The following is a 16,962-nucleotide window of genomic DNA, read 5'->3' as shown; positions in this document are numbered from 1 at the left end:
TAAAGGCCAAAAAAGGTACTGGGGGTTGCAGAGGGGCAACCCAAGGGTAGGCAAAGGCAGCAGGTCCAAACCCTCCTTGCCGATGATGAGTAGCGATTATACTGCCGTCCGCCCCAGTGAGCAGGGGCTAGATGGTGACTGTCAGTAGCCAAAGACTGAGGCGAGGTGGGGATAGGGGGTTGGGCGTTCCCCAGGGAAGGGAGACCCAGGGAGACTGTGGGGTCAGGGGCAGAACCCTGAGAAAAGGGACATGGAGTCCGGAAGGGGGGGGCACCAGAGCCAGAGACAGGTGAGACACTGGCCTGCAGAGGGCACGCCTGAGTGGAAGAGCTAATTCCCTGGACGACCAGCAGGAGGTGCCGCCGGGTGAGTTGTTGCCTCACTACAGGGCCCCACAGGCAAGATAGGCTTTCCTCTGACAACCTTCTGATTGAGGATCCTTCTGGGGTTTAGGTGTGAGGCAGGTGTCTGGACGCCTGGAGTGAGGCAGCAGCAGTGCCCAGACCCAGAAGCAGAAATTTAGGAACCTTGGGAAATTTAACCATAGAAATGTTGGTGCTGAGTGAGCAGCCAGGCCGAGGTTTTCTGGATTTCAGTGGCACCTCATTCTGGGAGTCAGGGGTCAAAACCTGGGCTTTAGGCACCTAAGTCCAATTGCAGCTCTGAGTCGTTAATGCAAAACGAAGGAGACTGGCCGTGGGAGAAACTAAATTCTACTTTATTATTCCAAAGGACGAACAAAGACAGACTCCGTGCCCCACCCACAGCCCAGCTCAGCGGGTACTTTCCTGTTCCATCCCAGCACAGTGCCGCGTCCAACTCCCACAAGAACCAACAACAGTGCAACACGTAAAAATGGTAGAAAAGTGGCGAGAAGCCGTGAGAGACGCTAGGACCCAGTCACAAAAGGAAACACTCCGAGAGCAGGGAATCCAAAGAGCTCCGGTAGGAGGGATGCAGTGTGGAGTGAGTGGGGCAGAGACAGTCTCTCTTGTTCCCACTCAGGACACTGCAGTAGATGGGGAGGGGTGACCAGCAGGGCTCTAGGGCTCCTCTTCTCCCTCTGTCCTCAGTGATGGGGGTCGGCCTGGCTTCAAGGCTGCCCAAGTCTGTTGACATCCCCGGCTCCCTTCTGATCGCCCAACCTCGGCATCTCAATAGGGGGACGCTGCTCCCCTCCCCCCCCATCATTTTTGTGGTGTTGTTCATGGTCCTTTAGATTGCAGGGGAAGCTTCGCGTGACACTCACAGGCCAAGGCTAGTCGCTCTCTGGCTCTGACGCAGCGAGTTCACAGTTCTCGGCCGTCTGGCTCTGAAGAGCACACCCAGCCATTTCCCAGCTCTGTTCCCCCACCCTCTCCTCCTCCTGACTCAGAGGCGTGATCTGCGCATGCAACCTGCATCAGTTGTGAAATTCCACCCCCCTCCCCAAGCGGCGCAGCTGTACCAAGCTAACTTCTGGTGCAGACAGCACTATGGCAACAGGAGTGTCTGTGCTGAGACATACTGACCTTTGCCATTGTTCAAATAAAACTAAATCCACATCACAAAAGGGTAGAAAAAGGTTAAAATAAAATAAAAAAAGGACCGTACTGGCCAATGATCATTTGTCTCATTAAGTCCTCAATAAATCTAAGCTACGTCTAAACTAAACTAATATCAAAGTTTGTGACCAAACAGCCTTCTGGAATAGAGAAAAACCCACACTCCAGGGTGGGTTATAAAACACTTTTACATTCATAAAGTGAAAGAGAATCTGAAGACTCAAAATCAGGAAAATAAATTTTCGTCTAAAGTGGCTAAACTGGCTTCACTTCTTGCCTAATAATTTGGTTGTATTAGTTACAAAAGTTTTAGCATCGTCATAATAAAAGAAATGAACAAACAAACAAAAACCCTTCCCATCTACAAATGATCTGGACTAGCACAGAAAAAACCTGGAAGCAATTTCACCAATAGATGGAAACAGATCAGGAAGTTCAAACTGTACTTTGAGGTTCTTTGGGATTCCTCCCTTCCCCTCCCTCGCAAGTCTGTGACGATTTCTTCTCCAGCCCTCAGAAGTCTCATGGAGGATCACAGAAATCAAAACTGATTCTTAAGCATGGAGAGACAGGGACATGGTGGTAAGTGGGGGAGGGGTAGAACGGGGACAGGATAAAACTCTCCATTGCTAGGACGGAGGCTGCTGTGTCGAGAGTGGAGCGTGACAGTGATGGGAGAAGGAGGGAATCCCTCGGACGCACTGTCCCTGCTCCCCACTTTTTTAGCATCTGTTTAGCTCTGCTCCCTCAGGGAGAATAATATACAAACACTCAATGCTTTTCAGTATGACCTGGAGTAATGTGAGGCTATCTGGGAATGAGACAATCAGGCCCCAAAGGGGGAACTCCGGGACCAACAATCACTCTGCTCACGGAGAGGATCGGAATAGCTAATATACTTAGGGTCAATGTGACTAGAAGGAGTGTTGGAGAGTCTGGGAAGATGTGCTAGCTAATCCCAACCATTTTTCTACCATAGACAGACATTCAGAGGCTGATGCTGCGGAGGCAGAGGTGGGATTTCCAGGCCTCCCACAAAAGGCCCTGTGGGAATCAGCCCCTCTCAGTGGTGCTGTCTGAATCCACAGAGGGCAGGGAGAAGGGGCAGAGGGGGAGAGTGAGGAGAGGCAGCACCTCTCTACCCCTGTGCTCTCCCTCACCTCTGATCCCATGATGTCCAAACACTCGATAGCCCGAGCACCCAGCTCTGCCTGCTTCTCAGCTCCCCCAGCCCCAACTATTCAATCCCGGTTTCCTCCCCATAACCAATGGGTTATGGGGAGGTCCCTTAACGTTTGATCCTGAGGAATTTAGGGAGGGGAGGGGTTACCAAGCCCCCAGGGACACTCCCTCTGCAGAGAACAGCCCCAGGTAAGTGGGGGAGCCCAGCTCAGGGGCTGGTGGAAGATGGGGGGTGGGGACAGGAGTCTAGAGTGAAGGTGGGGCCTGGCCCAAGTGTCCTTCTCCTCATCTCCATGGCAGGGGGATCCCGGCTGGGAGGGGAAGGGAGAGGGGGGAACTTCAGCCAGGCAGAGGGAGCGGCTGGAGGAGTCTCTCTCTCCCCCTTCCCCCACCTATAGCCCATCAGCTCAGCAGCCACGGCTGCAGCAGGGGGGAGGGGCTGATCGGGGCGTCTCCTCCTCTGCCTGGGGTTTGCTTAGACCAGGCAGAGCCAGAGGGTCACTGACCAGCTGATGTTCGGCTGCTGCTGGAGCCTCACCCCAGCAATGGGCAGCTGGATGCTTGGGAGGCAAATGCAACTGATGTGTGTGGGAATGAGGAAACGGGTTGGTCACCATGGCCAGCCCTAGTCAGGGCCCTGAGAGAATTTCTGTGCTCTTTGGAGGAGTCTCTGATGTCCAACATGGTGTTAGCTCCACTTGCAGCATTTTCCACACTGAGAACATCTCAGAGGTTTCTTCCTTATGCAGATTTGCAGATGCCTGATACTCCAGGAGCACCAAAGGAAGCTTCCACCGCATTCAAGATCTCTCTGTCGTGTGGATCACTGATGTGTGAGCTCAGATTGAATCTCACACCTTTGTGGATTCTCTGATGTTTAATGAGGTGTGATCGCTGAATGAAGCTTTCTCCACAGGCAAGGCATTTATGAAGTTTAGATCCTGTGTGGATTATCCCATGTTTAATGAGGTTTGATCTCTGTGTGAAACTTTTCCCACAGTCCAAGCACTTATGGGGTCTTTCTCCTGTGTGGGTTATCTGATGTGTTATCAGACATGATCTTTGTGTGAAACTTTTCTCACACTCCAAGCACTTATGGGGCCTCTCTCCCGTGTGGATTTTCTGATGTAAAACAAGGGCTGATCTGTTTGTGAAACTTTTCCCACAGTCCAAGCACTTATGGGGTCTTTCTCCTGTGTGGACCCTCTGATGTGTTATAAGGGCAGACTTCCACCTGAAACATTTCCCACAGTTGAGGCATTTCTGAGGTTTGTCTCCAGTGTGAATTCTGTGATGTGCAACAAGATGAGAACTCCCAATGAAACTTTTCCCACACTCGAGGCATTTATAGGGTCTTTCTCCCGTGTGGGTTCTCTGATGTTGAGTGAGTTGTGAGCTGCATCTAAAGCTTTTCCCACAGTCCAAGCACTTATGAGGTCTCTCTCCTGTGTGGATTCGCTGATGTGTGATAAGATCGGACTTCCAACTGAAGGAGTTCCCACACTCGAGGCATTTATAGGGTCTCTCTCCTGTGTGTATTCTCTGATGCCTTGTAAGGGTTGATCTCTGTATGAAATTTTTCCCACAGTCCAAGCACTTATGGGGTCTCTCCCCTGTGTGGATTCTCTGATGTGTTATAAGGTCTGACTTCCAACTGAAACTTTTCCCACACTCCAAGCATTTATAGCGTCCCTCTCCTGTGTGGACTGTCTGATGTGTAACAAGTGCTGATCTCTGTGTGAAACTTTTCCCACACTCCAAGCACTTATGGGGTCTCTCCCCTGTGTGGATTCTCTGATGTATTATGAGGGCTGACTTCCAACGGAAACCATTCCCACAGTAGAGGCATTTATGGGGTCTCTCTCCTCTGTGGATTCTCCGATGGTTAGTAAGGTTTGTGCTGTTACTGAAGCTTTTCCCACACACCAAGCATTTATAAGCTCTCTCTCCTGTGTGGACTGTCTGATGTCTAATAAGGTGTGATCTCTGCATGAAACTTTTCCCACAGTCTGAGCACTTATGGGGTCTCTCTCCTGTGTGGATTGCCTGATGTGTAACAAGGCCTGATCTCCATGTGAAACTTTTCCCACAGTCCAAGCACTTATGGGGTCTCTCTCCGGTGTGGATTGCCTGGTGTGTAACAAGGCCTGATCGCCGTGTGAAACCTTTCCCACAGTCCAAGCACTTATGTGGTCTCCCACCTGTGTGGATTCTCTGATGCATAATTAGTGCTGACTCCCCACTGAAACGTTTCCCACACTCGAGGCATTGATAGGAATTCTCACCCGTATGGCTTCTCCCATGGTTATTAAGATCTGAGTGGTTATTGAAGCTTTCCATACAGTGCAAGTATTGAAGAGGTTTCTCTCCAGTATGGATTATCTGATGTATCACAAGGTGTGATCTCAGAATGAATCCTTTCCCACACTGGAGACAGTGGTAGGGTTTCTCTTCCTTGGGATTTGTCTGCTGGACTGTGGGATCCTTGTCTCCTCCCCCGCATTTAATAGATTCATCTACTTTCTTCCTTGAGTGGTTTCCCAGGAGCTTCTCTGACCTGTGCCAATTTCCCCAGGCTTCTTCCCAGCACTGGGAAAAATTCCCTTCAGCTCTTCCCACAAAGGGCCCTGGTGGTTCCACTTCCCCAGAAACTCCTTCATGTTGATTCCCCTCCTCGTTCTCACTCACTCTCTCATCACCTGCTGGGAAAGAGAGACAATCCAGACAGGAGTCATTGTGCTGTGGAGAAAGAGAATTGGCACCAAGGGAAAACCCAACACACGCAAGTTGCGAAGAATCAGCAATTGGATTCTGCCTTCACTTCCCACCCAAACATGCACACAGAAGGAAAGTCGGGAAGGGAACTCCTGCAGCTGACAGGACGGGTGGAAAGATGTGAGCAATATCTGCTGACTACAGCCCTACTCTGGCTGACATAAAGAACAACTGACGGCTCTTTCTCGCACCACATTTCTGGGATTCTCAACTTTTTCCTTCATTCGTCCAATGGTTTCTTTCAGTCCTCACCTGTGCAAGTGCCCCTTGGGATCTCTTTTTCTTCTGAGGCCTGGAGATCCCGGACCCACGGCGCTTCCCCTCGTTCCAGCCGGGCAATCAAGTCAGGTTTGTGAAGGGGGAATCCTGTGCAGGGCGGGAAATCAGACCAGATCAGGGTGAATGGAAGATTGGGAATTTGTCTGTCACAAAGGACAATCCATGAGTTGAACCTATCCCGGTGCTGTGCTGGTAGAACATGGAATCCAAAGGGATGGGAACATGGTCACTGAGCTCCCTTGGGAGAGGCAGATGTCTGGGGAGGTGGAGATAATTTTTACGCCCTCACTAGCAGTTCCCAGGATCTGTGCACTTTGGGGGCCTTGCTGACACACACACAGCTCTGGAGTTACCCCTGCAGAGCCCAGAGCCCTCCCCAGGACTGGAGCTAGTCCTAAGGAGGGAGGTGAAAAGGGATTCTGTGCTCAAATGAGAAACAATACACACAGGACAATATATGGCTTCTCGGCCTTGATAGCTGGAGGAGTGGGGAGGGTTTAGCATGTCCGTTTTGACACTCTGGTCCAATTGAAGGGGATTTGGAGATGCAAGTCTCTCTCACACGGCAGCTATGGATTATGGAACCCATTCCCCTCCAATCTAACTGATCAGGGAAGAACCTGACCAGAGTTAGAAATGCAGGTCCTACACTTTCTAATAACCAAGGGGGCAGGGATCTCTTACCCAGCGAGGTCACCGTCTCATAGTTCTCCCGCATGACGTCCCTGTAGAGGGCTCTCTGAGCGGGGTCCAGCAGAGCCCCCTGCCCCTGGGTGAAATACACGGCCACCTCCTCGAAGGTCACCGGCATCTGAAACAACAAGAGTCCCCCACTCAGCACCTGCTGCCTCAGCCACAATCCCACTGGTCACATGGGAAAGGAAGAAGAAAAATAAACATCTCGGAAGCTCTGGGAGGCTCAGAAAAGCAGAATCTCTGGACTCTGCCATGCTGGGAAGAAACCCAGTTAGTTTATTACCATACAGGCCAGGCCCGTCCCAGCAGAACGAAACCCACCCAGGGCAGTTTTAAACTCTCCCCGTAACAGCATCTCGGTGCCAAACTCTAGAAAAGGCCTGAGCCCCCTCCTGCACCCAAACTCCAGCCCAGAGCTTGCACCCCTCACATCCTTCTGCACCCCAACCCCCTGCCCCAGCTCAGCCAAGAGCCCCCTCCCATACCCCAAACCCCTCAGCCCCAGCCCACACCCCCTCCAGCACCCCAACCCCCTGCCCCAGCCCAGTGAAAGTGAGTGAGGGTGCGGGAGAGCATGGGACGGGGGCGGGGGTGGAGTGAGTGGGGCAGGGCCTCAGGGAAGGGGCAGGGTAGATCCTGGGTTGCACTTAAATTCAAAAGGTGATCTTGTGTGTAAAAAGGTTAGAGACCACTGGTGTAGTGTAACCCTCTCTAGCCCCTCCACCCCCAGACACACAAAAATTCCCACAGGAGTAGAGAGTTAAAGAAACCCCTATGACAACCCAGTTTCTGTTTCTCTGCCCCCTTCCCATCCTCCCCAGGGCCCAGCCGGGGGGCCAGACACCCACAATCTCTGCCCTTCAGAGCCCAGCCATGCTTGCCCCAGCCAGTATATCTGCACCCCCTTTCCCCCAGAGACCAGGCACAGGGCCCCTCCTTGCCCAAATACCTGCACCCCCATGCCCCCAAAGCCCAGCCACAGGGCCCCCCTTGCCCAGATACCCACCTCCAGCCCCCAAACCTCAGAGCCCAGGGTTCCCTCCCCCCAGCAGTGTCGTCTATGGGTACGTCTTCACTACCCGCCGTATTGGCGGGTAGCAATCAATTTATCCGGGATCAATATATCGCGTCTCATTAAGACGTGATATATCGATCCCCAAACGCGCTCACCGTCGACTCCGGAACTCCACCAGAGCGACCGGTGGTAGCGCAGTCGACGGGGGAGCCACGGCCATCGACCCCGCGCCGCCTGGACCCCAAGTAATTCGATCCAAGATACTTCGACTTCAGCTACGCTATTCACTTAGGTGAAGTTGCATATTTTGGATCCATCCCCCCCCCCAGTGTAGACCAGCCCTATGTGTGAGCTGGGAACTGCTGGGTCCAGCAGCCCCTAGTGGCAGCCAGCAGCATTTCAGCCCATTTCTGTGGAGGAAAGGACATTCTGCGTGCACAACATTTAATTTCTGCAAAATTCTGCATCGCGCAGTGGCACAGAATTCCCCCAGGAGTAAAGGTTACATTCAGAAAAGGGGGAGATTTGGGGGCATAGGTGAAAAGAAGGGGCCAAAACCCAGGGAAGGCCTAGCAGTGGTATAGAGAGGTTCCCACACTGCCTGTGGTACTTATGTGGCCCTGTCACCACAGTGTCTTAGTGCTTCACAAGGTCTAACCTCCTCAAGCCCCTGAGGTAGAGCAGTGCTGTTATCCCCATTGTACAGATGGGACACTGAGGCACACACAGACTAAAGGCCAGATTTTGAACAGTGTTTAGGCAGCTAGTAGGATTTTCTAGAGTGCCTAGAAGGTTAGATGTTTTGTAAACCCCACTAGATGCCTAGCTGCACCTTTGGGTGCCTAAAAACCTTTGAAATTCAGTCCCTAAGGCACTGGCCTGATGTCATACATGGGGGGTAGAATCCAGGTCTCCCTATCCACTGCACCTATCTGCTGCATGCTGCAGAAAAAGAGGACTCAGAGATGGGAGCAAAATATGGCAGCCGGTTCTCTGAGACTCCAGCAAATGGTCCCAGGCGATTGGGAAGGACATCCTGGTTGACAGCATGCAAAGAAGCAGAGAGGTCAGGAAGGATGAAGAGAGAACGAGAGAGGAGAGACAATCACTGAGCCCCTAAGGGGTGGCAGGGTCTGCCCCAGGCTGGGCTGTAGAGCAATGGCTGCTGTGCATTTTTACATTTTAACCGAAAAGCATTTTGTTTTGTCATTTTCTGTTCTGCGTTGGCGAAAAGGAAGGAATGAGAAAGTGTCGTAAGAGTATCAGGTGTGTTCCTGCCTCAAATTCTTAGGGTTGCAGCTGTATCCAGGCCAATTCCAGAGCAAAGAACCGAAATTGCATCCTCAGAGTCCATAAAGTCGACGACTGTCATGATTTGTATTATTCACTGGGCATTCACCTGTGTACTCAGCACAGTTCAGAATATACCAGTAAATACAGTCTCTGAGCCAATGTGTAGCCCTGGATAAGATGACTCTGCTATTTAAGTATGAAGTGCATAGTTATTCAGCACATCTATGAGTGAAGGTGCTGCTTTACTGGATTAAGGACTAGATTTGACTTTCCAACTTTCTTTCAAGTGGAAGAGCTGCCCAGAGCTCCTGGGCCTGTTTATTTTCCTTTCCTGCCTGCAGTGGCCTTGATACACCTCAGAAGTCTCATTTTTTCCCCTCAACTTTGAAATCTGGAATTTTCTTGGTGTTTGGTTTTAAATATTCTCCTGTGAGAACTGCAACTCAATCACTGGAGTGTTGTGTTGAAGGGCCTTCTAGAAAGTAACTAGCCTTTAACCAAAGTGAAAGCAGCATGGCCAGTTCTCGTGATTTTGTCATGAGCCTCAGGAGAATGATTGTTTTCCTTAAAGCCCCAGCTTCTGGAGTCAGGTGGAAATGTGATGATTTCAGCCTTCCTTCTTAAAGAAAAATGAAGTTTCTAGCCCTAATGGCTGTGGAGAAAGTTTCAAAATGAGACACCCCCGCCCCCCCCAGTGCACCCTAAAGGCTCAAATAGCAGAAGGCAAATAAAAAACACCAAATCTATTATTTGTACACAACCTCACAATTTTAAAGCCAATCTCACAATTTTTGAACATTGGGGGTTGACAATACTGGGAAAGTGACTTAAAAGTGTCCGTTTCACGCCTGTTTAGAGTCAGTTTCTAGTTAAAAGCAACAGAGGGTCCTGTGGCACCTTTAAGACTAACAGACGTATTGGCAGTGAAGAACTGAGGTTCTTACCCACAAAAGCTTATGCTCCCAATACTTCTGTTAGTCTTCAAGGTGCCACAGGACCCTCTGTTGCTTTTTACAGATTCAGACTAACACAGCTACCCCTCTGATAGTTTCTAGTTATTATTTGTAGTGGAGTAACACCCCTAGAGCCCCAGACATGTGCAGTATAAACTCATAGGGTCTTGACCTAGGAGGATGTTTCCAAAAGTTAAAGGATCTATTCCAGCCCTGGTGAACTGCAAAAAAAGTGATAGGAAGTAATCTAGATTTTTCTACAATTGTTTCAATTGTTAACTCAGAATAGACATTCAAATTCCCAAACCTAACCCGTTTCCCTTAGGTGACTTGGCACAACATGAGAACATGTTAGTATTAGAGCTGAGTGGGTCTGATATTTATTGACTTCTCTTTTTTTAATGTAAGAATTGGATATGGTGTGGCTGTCAGCTAAGTTCTAAGTTATTGTCTGCAAAAAAAACCCTAGAGTTTTCAGGTGCCTAAGTAGCCCCTGGAATCACAGTTAAAGTTGCTCCCCCAACCAAAAATCTGAACTGGCTCCCGTGAGAGGGGTTAGTCCCCTGCCCACTCACTCCCCAGTGCTTGTTTGACCAGATCCAGAGGGAAAACATTTCCAGCTGCCTTGTATCTCTCTCCACCCCTCTGCCTTCTCCCTGCCCCCGGCTCTCCCTTCCCCAGCCAGTCTGCGTTTGCTCTCAGTCTCCCTCCAGCCACCCTACATCCCCCCTTTCCCCTGCATCGCCCCATCATCCCTGCCCCCTCCCCCATCCCATCCTGCCCCCTGCATCCCCATTACCCGCCTCCTGCCCCCCATCCCTGTTCTCCGTCCTGCCCATACATCCCGCTACGTCTCTGTATCCTCCTCTCCCCGCAGCCCGGGTGGAAAGGGCCTGGGGGGGGCACCTTTCCTTAGGGTCTCTCTTACCTTCCCTCCAAGCTGGGCCGGGAAGGGCCCTGGCCAGGCTGGGGGCTCTGCCCTGGGAGAGGCTCCTGGGGAGCAGCGGGAAGGGCCCTGCTGGAGATTCCCCTCTCCCGGCTGCAGCCCGGGCTCCGGGCTCCGGGCTCCCAGCACCAGCCGCCGGGGCTCGGGGATCTCGCCAGGAGCCTGGAGCCAGAGTCCCCGCAGCGGCTGCGAGTCACTTCCTGCTGCCGGGCCTGAGCCCCGCGATCGCTCCCCCCAGAGCCGCCTCCCAGCTGCTCCTGGGTCCTAGCGATCAACCCATCGCGCTGCAGCCCCCCTGCCCCAGACCCTGCCCCGTGGGGACCCCACCTCCCCTGGTCTCAGGCAGCTTCTCCCCGCATTAAGGGAGTGTCGTGCATAGAAGCCACCCTGTTAGTGACTGGACAGAAAGGATACATCCAGATCCCAGGGGATGGGGAAGAAGGGGCGTTTCTAATGGAGACTGAGGATTGTTCCAGAGACTCCCCAAAATCCGCAAGCACATGGGGGTGAGATGTCCTGGTCCTAGAGCGGCTGCCCAGAGCCCTAGCAGCAGGGGAGACATTTCTCGGGGACACTGATTCTGTGACACCTCACCCTAGACACAGGAATGTCGTTTTTCCAGGGCTTAATTTGTGCCAGGGCTTCCCAGGGGTGAGCCCCAGACAGCAACTCTAGGCCTGGCAGTTCATAGCCCCGGCACCTCTGGGCCTGGCAGTTCATAGCCCCGGCACCTCTGGGCTTGCTGCATCAATTATGCATGTTAAAAAAAAATCCCCCCTGGGAGTTTCTGCCATAGGACTTGGAAAGAGGATGAGAATGTATTTACATCTCAGGTAAACAGACCCCTCAAGCTAAAGAGAGGGGGTGTGACCCCATCCATTGTACCAGAGGGGGGCAGGAACTAAATGATTTGCATTTTAGCACACACACAGCTCTGGCAGGGGAGAAACAGCAGGACCCTGCCCTGAAAACAGAGGGCCTGTCGCCTGGCTTACAGCTCAAAGTAGACTTTTGTCTGGAGGTCATCCTGAGAAGAATCCGTTTCAAAGGTTCATTGGATTCTGGAAGAGATCGATCCAGCCGCTGTGTTTAAATTGAACTGTTCGGTGACTCCAGGGGAAAGTAACAAACTGTCACACATGGGCTCCTTAAAGGGAGAACAACCTTAACATTTCTCTGACTGTTCCAGGACAGGGCTGGACTTTTCACAACACCCCTTCCTGGGAACCTTCGGGGCTGGGCAGAGCCAGAGCTCTGAAACCTGGCAAGGGGAGAGGATCTCGGACACCAGGCTCCAGCTTCTGTGTCTGCTCTGCTAATTTTATCCCTACAGCCTGAGCCCCTCTCCCTGTCCCCCTCCCCAGCCAGAGTCATCTGACCCCCACTCTGAGACTTGTTGCAGTGTCTTTTGCTTGAGTTTTGGTTTTGTTTTATTTTTGCAGTGTAGCTAGACATACCCTGAATGAGGCAGGGTCCTGTGTTAATGAGCGCTGCAGTGTGTGATTCTGTCATTGAAGATCATATAATAATGCACAGACACAAGGGAGCTTAACAAGGCCCAGACAGCCCTGATTCTAGCCCTACCTCAGACTGCTCGACTTTGCAGTGTTCAGAACATGCTTTTACTGTAATATTTTGACGGTAAAGTGGATAGAAACCCCCTCCAGTTTTTCTGCTCTACCATAGAATTAATAGGCAGATATTACATCCTCCAATCTTGCCCCTTTGCTCTCCAATAATCAAATATTGCGGTACACATTTTCCCTTTTATTCACTTACTGAATTTTACTGCACTGCCCTCAGATGTTGATCACTTTCTCTCTGTTGAAGGATATCATCTCTGCATAAAGATCCCTTATTTTTCCTTTTAAATACCCACTTGATACGAAACCTTTCTGATTTTTGCTTTTTTCCTGTCGACTTAGCCAATTTGTGTAAATCTTCTCAGATTTTTCCTTGTTATCAAATGCTGCTATAAATTCTCCTCGACATTCACCGATTATTTCTGTTTGGAATTACTGAATGATACCAGATTCCCTCAGTTTGGGAGGAAATTGACCGCCCTGAGTCATTCCCACTGAAGGGGGTTGGGGTTTAAACCCGACAAGGATCAACTTTCCCAGCGACATTTGAAAATGGAGATGTTTCCTCTCTGTTCAAGGAGCTGTGGTGTGCATCTGAAGAAGTGGGCTGTAGTCCACGAAAGCTTATGCTCTAATAAATTTGATAGTCTCTAAGGTGCCACAAGTACTCCTGTTCTTTTTGCGGATACAGACTAACGCGGCTACTACTCTGAAACCTGTCATTCCCAGCAGTGACTAGGGTGACCAGACAGCAAATGTGAAAAATCGGGACGGGGGTGGGGGCTAATAGGAGGCTATATAAGAAAAAGACCCCAAAATCGGGACTGTCCCTATAAAATCGGGACATCTGGTCACCCTAGCAGTGACTAAGACGTTAATAAATTCCTCATTCATAGCTCCAGCGTTAAACGGAAAAGTGGGGTTTGGGATGCAGTTAGCATGGCATCCTCCCATGGTAAAAACAAGCTGTAGGGAGTCTGTTGTCACAGGGGGGAAATCCCTGCTTCACAGTCTTTTAGGTGCCTTAAGAATGGTATTAACTGTGCTTTTGAGGGGAAAAGAGAATAAATTAGGTGAGACAGGTTGGAGCTGTGGCTGGAGTCCAATCCTGCTCCCTATAAGACAAAAGAAAACAACGATCCACAAAAGGGGAGAGAATAGCTCAGCAAAGACAGAAAACGCAGCCTCTGCTGTCAGGGCTCAGTCTCACTTGCAGCATCACTGCAGGAGAAACCCGGTGCGGCCTGCCGGCTGATCAGCCCCTCTGAGACATGGCAAACTTCTCTCTGCATTGGGCTGGCTAAGGCGGCATTGCTTTGAGCTGCCTCTCCGGTCACAGGCTACTGGCACTGGTGCAAAATGTGGCGCTGTCTTAGCTGGCTGAGCCAGACATGCAGGAGACAGAAGGTAAAAGGAGAGGGAGAGAGCAGAAGAAAGGGTGGGGGGGTGATGCATGAGAAGAAGGGTGGCAGAAGAACCCCAAGTCTCACAACTGAGGGGGAGTTCAGGATTTAGCTGAAGCTGGTGGAGTTGAGGATGTCGGCTGGTTCCCCCGCTCTGACTAGCCTTGGTCAGGTCATGCTTGACCATCAGGATGATAAAAGCCCATCAGTGCCATGCTGGGTCCCAGGAGACATCGGGGTTTGGTAGCCACGATGGTCAATCTTGCTCCTTCCTGTCCCTGGGAGCCCCTGATAAAATGTCCGAGCAGGAGAGCGAAGCAGCTCCCATTAACATTAACCTTTCAAGACACAGGTGAGATTTCAGCTATAACATTCCCTCCCATTTCCACAATTGTTTAACCCCTAGCCCCAGTGATTGCAATGGGACTGAGGTAGAATTAGGCAGGGGGGTGAGCTAAGTTCTCTGTAAGCTGTGTGGCTACACAGCAGCCTATTTAGTGCCACACAGAGAACCCACGGGGGACCTGCCATGGCCGGGAGAGGGGGCGCCCCTCCCCTGGCCCCAACCTAGTCCAGCCCCCAACCTACCATGGCCAGGGTGGCATGGTGTGGCCATGAACCCATGCGGCCCAGCCTGGACGCAGCTAAGGACGGGGCAGCGCAGCCCGGCCTGGAACCGACTAGGGCAGCCTGGCTCAGAGCCAGCCACGGCCAGGGCGGTCTGGCCCAAACCCGGGTGGCCCAGCCCAGAGCCAGCCGCAGCCACAGTGGGGCAGCCCAGCCTGGACACAGCTGCGGTGGCCTGGCCCAAATCCAGCCGTCGTGGCCCGGCCCAGCCCCGAACCCGGGTGGCCTGACCTGGACCCAGCCGCAGCAGCCTGGCCCAGCCAAGCCCCAACCCGGGCAGCCCAGCCTGGAGACAAACGCGGCTGGGCAGCCCAGCCTGAACCCAGTTACAGCCGGGGCAGCCTAGCCTAGACCCAGCCGTGTTGGCTCAGCCTGCAACCAGCTGTGGACGGGGCAGCCCGGCCCGGCCCTATCATGGGATGCCCCTCCCTGAACCTAGCCCTGGCTCGGATCTGCGGGGGCCGGGTGACGGGAGCCTATTCTGCGGCCCCAGCCCCGGAGCTGCCACAGTGGGGAGAGGCACCTCTCCCCCCCAGCCCAGGTACTGCTGCGGGGAGACAGAGCTGGGGAGAGTCCTCTATCCCTGACCTAGCCCTGGAGCACTCTCCTGCACCCCAAACCCCTCATTCCGGACCCAACCCCAGAGCCCGCACCCCCAGCCGGAGCCCTCACACCCCTGCACTCCAACCCTCTGCCTCAGCCCTGAGCCCTCTCCCACACTGAATCCCTCGGCCCCACCCCCACCACATGAATTTTGTTATGTGCACGGATATGAAGGTAATGTATGACACATCAACTCCATATAGGTGCACATAACAAAATTCATTCTGCACATGGGTGAGAAAAATTAGAGGGAACACTGGTGATAAGACTGAGAGAACAGGGCCTTTGGGAAACCCAGCTGAGGGATCAGAATCACTATCGCACAATGTGTGAGAGTATCTCCTGCAAATAGATCTAGAGGCCAATGGTCTGATTCTCCCCTCACAACAACTTCACACTGGTGTAGACAGGTCACGTGACTCCAGTGGGATTACTCCTGATTAGCATCGAGGGAGGGGGGGGGCGAGGAGGATGAGCCCAGGAGCCCAGTCAGATTGTTCCTGATTTGTACTGGGATCAGGGAGGGAGGCACAATTTTTCAGTGAGTTTTATCTCTATGGGAAGTTTGAGGAGCCTGTGACAGGGCAGGGATGAAGTTGGCTGGGTGACCTCACTGTGCATTTCCATCCCAGATCACCTCTGCATCACCTTTACCTTTAACCTTAACTCTGCAGTTGGCAGCCATTTCATGCAAAACCAAGGAAACTGGGAGTGGGAGAAACTAAATTCTGTTTTATTATTTCAAACGACAAACAAAAGGCAGACTCCTTTCCCAAGCCCCATCCCAGGCAAGTTCAGTCCCAGCTCCACCCAACTCCCCTATGCACCAGCAACATCTACACATTGGGAGAAAAGTGCCGAGAAGCCATGAGAGGCACTGGGAGCCCATCACAAAAGCAAACACCCCGGGAGCAGGGAATCCAAAGAGCTCAGGTTAGAGGGATGAGTGTGGGATGAGTGGGACAGAGACAGTCTCTGTCATCCCCTCACAGGACACAGTGATAGATGGGGAGGGGGTGACCAGCTGGGCTGTCAGGCTCCTCATCTCCCTCTGGCCTCCACAATAGGGATCTGCCTGGCTTCAAAGCTGCCCAGGTGCCCTGTGACATCCCTGGCTTCCTCCTCATCTCGGCCCAGCCTCGTCCTCTCAACAATCAGGAGACACTGCCCCCTCCCCACAACAATCCTCTTGGGCAGGATTCACAGCATTTTACAATTCAGGCACCACTCGACTGGCCACTGGCAGGAGAATTCCTGTCTCTCTCTGGCTCTGATGCAGCGAGTTCTCAGCCTCATCTGCCTGGTTCTGAGGCGCAAACCCAGCAGTTTCCCAGCTCCGTTTCTCCCCCACCCCTCGATCTCCCACCCTCTACCCCTCCGGGCTATGTCCCACATCACCTCAGGGTCAGGCGGTAACTTCCTTCCCTATTTCAGTGTCTGCCTCTGGGAGTGTGAATTTAGCTTGCGCCATCAGTGTTCGTGCTGAGGGATATTGATAATTGTCATTGTTCAAAGAAAAAAAATCAATTGACAAGGGGTAGAAAAAGGTTAAAAATGAATTGAAAAGGACTGTTCTTGCAAATGAACATTTGTTTCACAAAGCCCTCAATAAATCCGAGCTACATCCTAATCTAATATCCAAGTACGCGACCAAACAGCCTTCAGGAACAGAGAAAAACCCACAATACAGGGTGGGCTATAAAATATTTTCACATTCATAACATGAAATCCGAGAGAATCTGAAGACTCAAAATCCAGAAAATAAGTGTATCTATTTTCTTCTAAAGGGGCTAAACCTGCTTTACTTCTCGCCTCATTATTTCGTCGTGTTACTTACAAAAGTTTTAGCATCAGCACAATAAACCAAAAACTCACCAGCTTCCCATCTACAAATGATCTGGACTAGCCTAGACAAAAACTGGAAGCAATTTTACCAATAGATGCAAACAGGGCTATAAGATTAGAAAGGTCAAAATGTGCCTTCAGATTCACTTGGATTCCCTTCCTGGTTTGTCTTCAAACCTTCAGGGGTCTGACTTAGGATCATAGACAGCAAAACTGTG

General features: G+C 51.7%; 2 protein-coding genes across 2 annotated transcripts in view; one reads left to right on the top strand and one right to left on the bottom strand.

Moving 5' to 3' along the window:
- Positions 1–16,962, top strand: part of LOC128847462 (zinc finger protein 345-like) — a 430,467-nt gene that overhangs the window by 118,191 nt on the left and 295,314 nt on the right. The gene's annotated exons all lie outside the window — the stretch shown is intronic.
- On the bottom strand, positions 698–10,749 carry LOC128847454 (zinc finger protein 345-like). The gene is made up of 4 exons (XM_054046869.1): positions 10,666–10,749; positions 6,465–6,591; positions 5,754–5,867; positions 698–5,425 (listed from the first exon to the last, which is right to left on the bottom strand). The coding sequence occupies exons 2-4, from the start codon at positions 6,589–6,591 to the stop codon at positions 3,468–3,470; spliced, it is 2,199 nt and encodes a 732-aa protein (XP_053902844.1). The 5' UTR covers positions 10,666–10,749; the 3' UTR covers positions 698–3,467.

The sequence above is a fragment of the Malaclemys terrapin genome, chromosome 13 (genome assembly GCF_027887155.1).
Source record: "Malaclemys terrapin pileata isolate rMalTer1 chromosome 13, rMalTer1.hap1, whole genome shotgun sequence".
Lineage (NCBI taxonomy): Eukaryota > Metazoa > Chordata > Testudines > Emydidae > Malaclemys > Malaclemys terrapin.
The sequence above is the reverse complement of the archived record's forward strand: the minus strand, read 5'-3'. Positions and strand labels throughout refer to the sequence as shown.